Genomic DNA, 10,359 nt, shown 5'->3' on the forward strand with positions numbered 1-10,359 from the left:
CCCTGCTCAAGCTCAGGTAAATAATTAATCTTTTGAATGTCTGATTAAGGATTTGATTATTAGAATTTCTGATTAGAGATTTGATTATTGGAATTTCTTATTAGAGATTTGATTATTGAAATTTTTTATTAGGGTTTTGATTTTTGGAATTTCTGATTAGAGATTTTGATTATTGGAATTTATGATTAGGGATTTGATTATTGAAATTTCTATTAGAAATTTTGATTATTGTTCTAATTAAGTGTTTATTATTCTTTCTTTTTCATTATTTGATTATTGTTTTGATTAGTTGTTTATTGTTCTAATCAGAATTTTGATTATTGTTCTGACTCTTGATTATTGAAACTTCTGATTAGGTGCAACTTTGTTCTTCCTATTTAAGTGTTTTGTTCTAATTATTGCTTAACTTTTGATGTGTTGTTGATTATTGCTGACTTTATTCTTGATGTTATTTGTTTAGGATATGAACAATGGGAAGAGGAGATAATTGTGTTTCTCCATCAATCACCGAAGAGAACAAAACAATAGAAATTGAAGTTGAAAATCTTGCTGCTCCTGCTTCTGCTCCTGCTATTAATGCCTCCACAACTCCTACTGCACCTATTCCACCACAAGTAGATGAAGAAAACAAATTTGCAAACAATGAAGATCCAGAAGTTGTTCGTAAGGGAAAATTTTGTATGTTTGGCAGCATTTTACTGAACTTCCATTGACTGAGACAAAGGGACAACACCAGGTTAAATATTTCATTGCCAGAAAAATATAGTTGTCACCCTATTAAACATGGCACAAATTCTTTAAATAATCACTTAAATAGTGCTCATAAGTGGATATTTACTAAAGTGAGGAAGCAGGGGACACTTCATAGTGATATGCCTAAAATTGATGAGGAAGGGAAACTATGCAAAGCCTTTAAGGGTTATAACTTGGAAGATTGTAAGAAGTTAGTAGCTGAGATTGTTGTACTTCATGAAATGCCATTTAAAGTTGTTGAGGGGTTTGGGTTTAACAAAATGTTAAATCGATTTGAGCCAAGATTTACGGTACCATCTAAAGTGACGGTCTCAAGAAATTGCTTTCAACTTTATTTAGATGAGAAGAAAAAACTAAAAGAATGGTTGGCAAATTCATGTGTTCGGGTTTGCTTGACAACATATTACTAGACATCAAATCAGAACTATAGTTATATGAGTTTGATTACACATTTTGTTGATGAAGAATAGAAATTACAAAAGAGGATTATAAATTTTTGTCAGATTAAGAACCACAAAGGTGATACAGTAGGAAGAGAAATTGAGAAATTCTTGAGAGAGTGGAGAATCGAAAAAGTCTTCATAATCACAGTAGATAATGCAAGTTCAAATGATGGGGCTATTACTTATCTTCAAAGGAAATTAGGTGCAAGAGATGGGTTGGTGTGTGGACAAAAGTATATGCATGTGAGATGTTATGCTCATGTTCATAATTTGATAGTGAATGAAGGAATTAAAGAGCAACAAACTTCAATTAAAAGCATTAGAAATGTTATCATATATGTTAAGTTCTCTCCTCAACAGACTAAAAAATTTAAAGACTGCATTGAGGTTGAGTTGATTGAATCTAAAAGTCTTGTGTACTTGGATGTTCCAACTAGATGGAATTCTACCTATCTAATGTTGGAACATGTAAAGAAATTTGAAAATTTTTTTTGATAGACTTTATGATCAAGAACCTGATTTTCTTAGATGGTTTGGAGAGGATAGTAAAAAAAAAAAAAGAAAAGTTGGTCCACCTACACCACTTGATTGGCAACATGTATTCATTGAGTTTTTGAGAATCTTCTATGAGATAACTTTGAGTTTCTCATCTTATTTGCATATTACATCAAACAAATATTTTCATGAAATTGCATCTATTACTTCTCAATTAACATCTTGGAGCCAAAATCATTTTGAATTGTTAAGGTCTATGGCATGTTCCATGAAGAATAAATATCATAAATATTGAGGACCTGTTGACAAATTTAACCCGTTATTACTTGTTGCTGTTGTATTGGATCCTCGTTACAAACTAGATTATCTTTGTTGGTATTTAGAAGATGTTTATGATAAGGAAGTATCTACTAGTATGACTGGTTTTGTTAAACTTACATTGGAGACTTGATATAAGTTTTATGAAAAGGAGATTGCAGGTAATAAAGGAAGGGAGGATGGTGAAAGTTCATCTAGAGATGTCTTGGATGACAATACTAAAGTCTCAACTGGTGCTAAGGGAGTTTCTGAAAATAAAGTGAATATGTGGAACAAACAAAAAAGAGAGAAAGCTAATGCAGATAGCAAGTCAGATGTAGTGAGATATCTGGCTAAGATTACTATGGAAGATGAGAATTTTAATATATTGGCTTGGTGGAAAGTGAATGCTTCTAAATACAGGATGCTTTCTCTCATAGCCCGTGACGTCTTAGGTATTCCGGTCTCAACCGTTGCTTCTAAATTACGCTTTAGCACTAGTGGACGTGTGCTTGATGTCTTCCGCAGCTCTTTGTCACCATTAATGGCTGAAGCTTTGATATGCACTCAAAGTTGGTTGTGCCCTTCTAAACAAGAAGTTGGAGATCAAGAGTTTGATCAATTTGATTGTAGTCAGAGGATTGTTGAAGGTACATTTATAATATTTTTATTATTGTGACCTAATTATTTGAAGTAATAATATTTTATATGAAAATGAGTAATTTTATAGGGCAATTTACACATATAAAATAAATGAACAAAATTTTTACGCAAATACAACATTGGCAATTTCCAGACGCAAATGCAACAAATGCAACTGTATATAATCCGCTACACCCTGTGGCGGAACTCAATTGCACGTAATCCGCTACAGGCTATTGCGGATTACGTTGAGGGCTGCGTTACTCATAAACCGCTACACCCTGTAGCGGTTTATGCTCATATGGTGCAAGACTCATAATCCGCTACACCCTCTAGCGGATTATGAAGAGTGTGAAAAACCGGGTTGGCTTATGTTTAAAAAAATTATACTTTCTAAAACCGGGTTTGGTTTGCATAGAATAAAGGGCATTTTAAGCCATTTTAAGCCATTTTTCATGCAAAACAATTTTTAAAAAATAACTTAAAAAATGTTAGGAATACTATAAAAGTTTGTAACATCTTAGTAATTTAGGTAAATACTGGTTATAACAATATTTTTCTTAATTTTAAAATTATTATTGACTATGTAGAGTATTTCTTTAATGTCCTAAGTCATTAGAACATTACAAATTTTTATAGTACTTCTAACATCTTTTAAGCCATTTTTTTAATTATTTTGTATAGAATAAAATATTTTTTTATAGTATAATTTAAATAAATTTATTTTTTTCTCAAAAGATAAATTTTATTGGTGCAATAAAATAATAGGCCCATTTTGGACTTACAGCAAAAGAAAAATGGGAATTCCCCAACTAAGCAAACGTGCTAGATATTAACTCCTGATAAAGACATGGAACGTTACTAAAAGGCGTGAAAAGGGTAAAGTGAAAAAGAAAGAATTTTTGGAGGAGGAGCGTCGTTCATCAATGGAGGTGAGTCACTGCTTCCAGAGTTTCCGGACCTTGTATTAAAAAAAATATTCATGAGCTATTAAAAATGGGCAAAAGAGTATGTATGAAATTCGAATTGATAGCTCGTTAATATTTTAAAGAAGTGTCATAATTAAATATTTTGTTAGCTTTTTTTAATGCATGAAATAAAATATATATATTTTTTATTTTTAAATTATTAATTTTTTAATCAATTATTAATTTTTTAATAAAATATATAGTTATAACCAGTATTTACCTAAATTACTAAGATATTATAAATTTTTATAGTACTCCTACCATTTTTTAAGTCATTTTTTTTAATTGTTTTGCATAGAAAATGGCTTTAAATGCCCTTTATTCTATGCAAAACAAACCCGGTTTTAGAAAGTGTAATTTTTTTAAACATAAGCCAACCCGGTTTTTCACACTCTTCGCGGATTATGAGTCTCGCACCATATGATCATAAACCGCTATAGGGTGCAGCGGTTTATGAGTAACGCAGCCCTCAATGTAATCCGCGATAGCCTGTAGCGGATTACGTGCAATTGAGTTCTGCTACAAGGTGTAGCGAATTATATACAGTTGCGTTTGTTGCATTTGCGTCTGGAAATTGTCAATGTTGTATTTGTGTAAAGATTTTGTTCATTTATTTTATTTGCGTAAATTACCCAATTTTATATGTTTTGTAATTTGTATGTTTTACTAATACATCCATATTACAAGGAACAAGTTGACAACATTAATAGCAATTGATGGATGATGACTATTCTTTTATGGTTAATATTTTGTGTTATAAATACTATGAGTTAAAGTTATATGTTTAGGAAGTACAAGACTTTAGCATAATATTTTGTGTTATTTGTATGTAACTTAATTATTTAGTATTATTAGACAATATTAGTATTGATTGTGATCATGTTTTAATTTTAAATAATAATTGGTTCTTGTTATAATTTTTTAAATAAATTTTATTACGTAAATTGTAGAATAATAATAGAAGATTTGGAGATTTTTATATATTAAAAACTCAATTTTTATTCGATTTTTACTTATTTTTATCTAATCCAAAAATGTGTACGAATCTAAAATTAAATTAGAATCTAAAAAATGAATCTAATATATGTTTTGGACCGATCTAAATGAAGACAAATCCAATTGACCCAGCCCACGTCGTTCCTGTGTAGTAAATTCCTAAGTTTTGCTGTGGTACCTTGGCAAAATGGACGTTGACCTTGTTTGACTATTTAATTTAGTTTCGCCTAAGTTATAAATCCGAACCCTACCGACTTCACTCGTCCGTCATCCCCCTCCCTCCTCTGTCCGAGACGCAGCTGTCGCCAAGTGCTCCATCGCCACAGGTTGTTGCCTTTCATTATTGCTCTGTCCATTCCGTTTCTTAGCTTCTCTCTACGGTCGTCCGATATCCGCAAGAACACCCACGTCACCGAGCCCAAGGTTGCATTTTTTCCCTGTTATTTTTATTGCGAAATTTCATGAAGCTGTTTATTCATTTGTATTTCTTGTTAGAACTTAGAACTCATTAGTAGTTTCGTTTTTGGGATTGTTCATGTTTCCACTACTTGAGCGTTTAATTAGATACTCTTGTACAGTACTGGTTATTGGCTTCATTTGATTATACTTAGGAATTTAGAATGGCTGTGAGATAGAAACGGAAATCTAGTGCCACACGTAGAAGTGTTTGTTTAAATCGTAAGGATGAATGTTGACATTTCTTGTAGTTACTGGTTCTGAATTTTCTTTTATTTATTTATTTATTTGTGATTACTGTCATAATTGTTAAAACTGCTTCTGAAATTGTGCGTTGGTGTTGTTTCTTGTTGCTGTGTTATTGTTGCTACTCTTGTTGCATATTTTCTTTTCTACATGTTGATTATGCTGCTGATTTTGTTCCAATTTTATTGGCAACTCTAAGTCACTCGTGTATTGATTAAGGATCCAGAGTTAGATATCTTTTGAACAAATAGATTGTTTTCTTTGTTTGTCATATACCATGGAGGGGCCTTTTATGAGTATGGTTTAGGGTGTTTGCAATCAGTGAGGTGTGCTTTCATTGCAGAATTGCTTAGCAGCTTTAGTCTGGCATCAGTATGGTGTTTCATGATCATTTTACTAGTATGTCTACTAGATTGATAACAGCTGATTCTTTTTTACATCGTAGCCATCTTGATGTTAATAAGCTGGTCGTTATAAGTATAACAGTAATAAAAACTTCTTCCTAATTATTCATCCATATTTGATGAAAACAAGAATAGACTCCAGGTAAAAATCACTGGAGAATGGAATCTGTAAGAATGGCTGATTTTTCCACATCGTAACCAACCATATGTTTTCTTTTTTTAATCTTACTTTGAGCTCGGTTCATCACTCCTTTCACATCATCTCTCTGTAAGGTGTTGGGATATGACAACTTCTCTTGTTCACTCTTCATCTCGTGAGTTTAAATTTTCTGATAAAGATTTTTATTTTTTTATTTTATTAGTGCAAATGACACCAACCTTTTCATATTTTACAAAATACACGTGTACGAACAATATTATTACCTAAATTTCAGGAGAGGTCAATGTATGATTTTAGAAATATAGGAGAGTTGGGTTTTATTTTATCAAACCTTGAGGGGGTGAATCATGAGTGTAATTTGACCTTGTTTTTGTGATGATACTTTATATTGCATTTGGTTAAACTTTATGATAATTTGAAAAACTGCCATTAGCTGAACCCACCTGTTTTGAAGAAATTTTGGCTGTTCTTATTTGCTTGTCTTGTAATGTCACAATGATGTCTGCCTTGTCAGTTGCCACGCTTTAGGTATGGTGGCCCTTTATAGTCTGATTTGTGGCCGATAATGCTGTATGGCTTAATACCATGGACCATACTGACTAAAAAATTATATATTTCACTGCTGTAACCAATTTAATTTATAGAATGGAAAATTTAACCAAACAAGTCATGCAAGGCTTAGACAGGCAGCTTATATAAATCTTAAAAATTATTGAAACCCATTCGATTTGCAACTACTTGCTTTTTCACTCAATCACAAATTAAATGATATTAAAGCAAAAGTAGTTGCAACTTTTGCTTCTTACTCCCATCACTCAAGTTATAAATGTTTTCATGCAGGATCTTGTCCAAACCGGAACCATGGCTTCATCTCATCTTGCTGCAACAACTGAGTCACTTGCTCTTGCAATGGAGGCCAAAAACCCATTTGAAGCAATCTCCATTCTTTACCGTGTACTCGAGGATCCTTCTTCTTCATCCGAAGCTTTGCGTATGAAAGAGCAGGCCATCACAAACCTTACTGACCTTCTAAGACAAGAGAATAGGGGGGAGGATCTGCGCAGCCTTCTCACACAACTGAGGCCCTTTTTCTCCTTGATCCCTAAGGCAAAAACTGCAAAGATTGTCAGGGGAATAATTGACGCAGTTGCTAAAATTCCAGGGACATCTGCTCTTCAAATTGCACTCTGCAAAGAAATGGTGCAATGGACTCGTGCTGAGAAGCGTACGTTCTTGAGGCAGAGAGTTGAGGCAAGGCTTGCAGCACTTCTGATGGAAAATAAGGAGTTTTCAGAAGCTTTGACTTTACTCTCCAGCTTGGTCAAAGAGGTTAGAAGATTAGATGACAAGCTTCTACTTGTAGACATAGACTTGCTGGAAAGCAAGCTACACTTCTCATTAAGGAACCTTCCAAAGGCAAAAGCTGCACTCACAGCAGCAAGAACAGCTGCAAATGCTATTTATGTGCCGCCGGCACAGCAAGGTGCCATAGATCTGCAGAGTGGAATACTGCATGCTGAAGAGAAGGATTATAAAACTGCATATAGTTATTTCTTTGAAGCCTTTGAATCCTTTAATGCACTTGAAGATCCAAAGGCTGTTTTCAGCCTGAAATACATGTTGTTATGTAAGATCATGGTGAATCAAGCTGATGACGTTGGTGGAATCATATCCTCTAAAGCTGGTTTGCAATATGTCGGGCCTGACTTGGATGCAATGAAAGCTGTTGCAGATGCTCATTCTAAGCGCTCCCTGAAGTTATTCGAGATTACTCTGCGAGACTACAAGGTGCAGTTGGAGGAAGACCCAATCGTGCATAGGCACTTGCAATCCCTGTATGATACCCTTCTCGAGCAGAATCTTTGCAGGTTGATCGAGCTATTCTCAAGAGTTGAGATTGCACACATTGCGGAGCTCATTGAACTACCTATTGATCACGTGGAGCGGAAGTTGTCCCAGATGATCTTGGACAAGAAGTTCGCTGGGACATTAGATCAAGGTGCCGGATGCCTCATCATATTTGATGACCCCAAGACGGATGCCATATATCCTGCAACTTTGGAAACCATTTCCAATATTGGGAAAGTTGTGGATAGTCTTTATGTTAGATCGGCCAAGATCATGACATGAGCTTTCCTGTTTTTCAACACAATACTTGTTGCTATTAACTTACTGATGTCTAGCTTATGAATTGTTTTGCATTTTGAATTTGTCCAACCCAAAATTGTGGTAAGCCCTTGCTTCACAAGGTATAATTGTGTCGCAGCTGGACAGCTTGATTTGCAGGGTTGCAATAGGTGAAATGTGACTAAATTGATGCAATGATGTGCATTGATTTGGCAATCAGGTTTGCGTTTTTCTTCTCCCCTCTTTTGTGGCAATATTTTAGACCCAAGATTATTATTCTCCAAGGACTCTAGTATTTGCATATTTAGTTGTTTCACTTTCACCCACTATCAAAATGTGGTAATTTCGAGTAACACAATAATGAGCAGTTTGATCGTACTAGATGAGGTTGGTTACAATCTTACATGGATCAAATGATCCGAACGTTTTATCATATACTATGTCTACTATGAGATCATTCACACAAATTTTGTTTGATCACTTCAAGTGGAGGATTTTATTTTAAAAGCTTGTTTGGCAACTTGCGTGGTGCCATAAAGATTTTTTTTATTTTAGTAAATTTTTGAAAAAAGATTATTGTTAATTTGTTATCAAGTTAACTAAAATAAAATTATAATTTGATGTCTAATTAACTAAAAAAAATAATTAATAAAATTTGTAAGACAAAAAAAAATAAATAATAAAAAAAGAGTATTGTTAATTTAACTTGTTTGCCACACTTATTTGGAGGCTTTTTGTTTACGGGCACAATGTGTCTTTTGTGCTTGTTACTTGTATCCGAAGGGGGTCATCGTGCAAAATTAGAAAAAATGAATAAATTAATTGAATTATGTAAAATATTGAAATTGGATCATCCCCTCCCCTCCTTCCCCTTATTTTATTTTTTGGGTGGGAGAGAAGTTGGAACAGATATTAAGTTATATGAATATAGGAGTGTATATGGGATTAGGTGAAATCAAATTTGTCTTAACTAAGTTTCAGCCCTAAATGTTTACCGGTTTAATTTTTAGATTCTAATCCGGTCCTAAACTTGATAAAACCTCCTCATTTTCGAGGTACAACTATAGCGGGTGAAAATCGGGGACAGCAAGAGGAGTTATGACAACAATAGTGGTAAGGGCAATATGGTTAGTGTTCAGACCTTGACCCAAAACATAGAGTCAAGCCCAACAAGGACAAAAAGGCCCACCAAAAAAGGGTGGCCTCTACCATTAACCCGACCTCTTTAAAGAGGTTGGACATGACGACAATGAGCAGTTTCACTTATTCGAATAAGTAACTGCTTCCACGAATCTCTCCTACTATCTCTATCTCCATTAAATGATAGATTCTAACAAACTCCCAAGATAAAGAGAACTACTCCAAAATGTGGTTATTAACTCTATTATAAATACACTGACACTCCTCAAGTATATTCACATTCTATTCTACTAAAATTCTGCCTAAAGTCCTTGCTAACTTAAGCATTAGAGTCTCTTGCAGGTACTACCCCCTCCTCCTCTTCATGAGGAACTCGGACGGCGGCACCTCAGCACCGAAACAAGTCGAATGCTGCCTCAGAAGGAGTGGGCCTCACGCTTAGGCCCCAATCAACGTTTTAGATAACCCTCAAAATATTGGCGCCATTGCTGGGGAACAAAGATTCAACCATTGATAATGGCGGATAGCCAATACGAAGACGGTCACACAGCATCTGAGTCAGAACCAGAGCCCCACCGTGATGACCTCACAATTGCAATTACCCCACCTCGGGAGAGAACTCACATTCCTCACGGAGAAGGAACATCTGGAAACCCTTAGCCTTGGCAGATCCAATCAGAGATCCATCCGCTCGAGAGTGAGGAACTTCCCCATCCAACAGAGATACTAGGCTTAGTCCACAGGCACCGTGGACGATTAGAGCAACTCGAGCTGGAAGCTAAACGATATCGGAAGGATGAACGAGAACTGCGAAAGGAGGTACGACGGCAAAAAGAGTTGGAAGTAAAGCTCTTAAAATTAGAAGCTGACCTCAGAAAATGGGGCAATCGAGCAGATCGGGAAGAAAGCCCTTTGGGAGGAGAAGATCCGTTTGTTGAAGAGATTATGCGAGCCAGGGTCCGAAGAAATTTTAAAACTCCCGACATGGATCTCTATGACGGAACAACTGACTCAATGCACCACCTTAACAATTTCAAAAGTCGGATGTACCTGGCCTATGCCTCCGACGCTACCCGTTGCAAAGCCTTCCCTACAATTTTGACCAATGTCGCGATGAAATGGTTTGATAATTTAGCCCCCAGGTCGGTAACTAGTTTCAATGATCTGGCAAGGAAGTTTCTCACTAGATTCTCAATTCAAAAGGACAAGGTAAAGCATGCCCCAAGTTTACT

General features: G+C 35.1%; 1 protein-coding gene across 1 annotated transcript; it reads left to right on the plus strand.

Moving 5' to 3' along the window:
- The first annotated feature begins 4,787 nt into the window (after positions 1-4,787).
- Positions 4,788-8,271, plus strand: LOC107609181 (26S proteasome non-ATPase regulatory subunit 11 homolog). The gene is made up of 2 exons (XM_016311037.3): positions 4,788-5,017; positions 6,701-8,271. Exon 2 carries the CDS (start codon positions 6,722-6,724, stop codon positions 7,988-7,990), a length of 1,269 nt encoding a protein of 422 aa, XP_016166523.1. The 5' UTR covers positions 4,788-5,017; positions 6,701-6,721; the 3' UTR covers positions 7,991-8,271.
- The last annotated feature ends 2,088 nt before the right edge of the window (positions 8,272-10,359 follow it).

This window comes from Arachis ipaensis, chromosome B7, assembly GCF_059453495.1.
Source record: "Arachis ipaensis isolate K30076 ecotype BB chromosome B7, ASM5945349v1, whole genome shotgun sequence".
NCBI classification, from domain to species: Eukaryota; Viridiplantae; Streptophyta; class Magnoliopsida; order Fabales; family Fabaceae; genus Arachis; species Arachis ipaensis.

Bases quoted from the DNA above. Each gene is read 5' to 3' on its own strand.
- LOC107609181 (XM_016311037.3), top strand. From the start codon at position 6,722: ATGGCTTCATCTCATCTTGCTGCAACAACTGAGTCACTTGCTCTTGCA.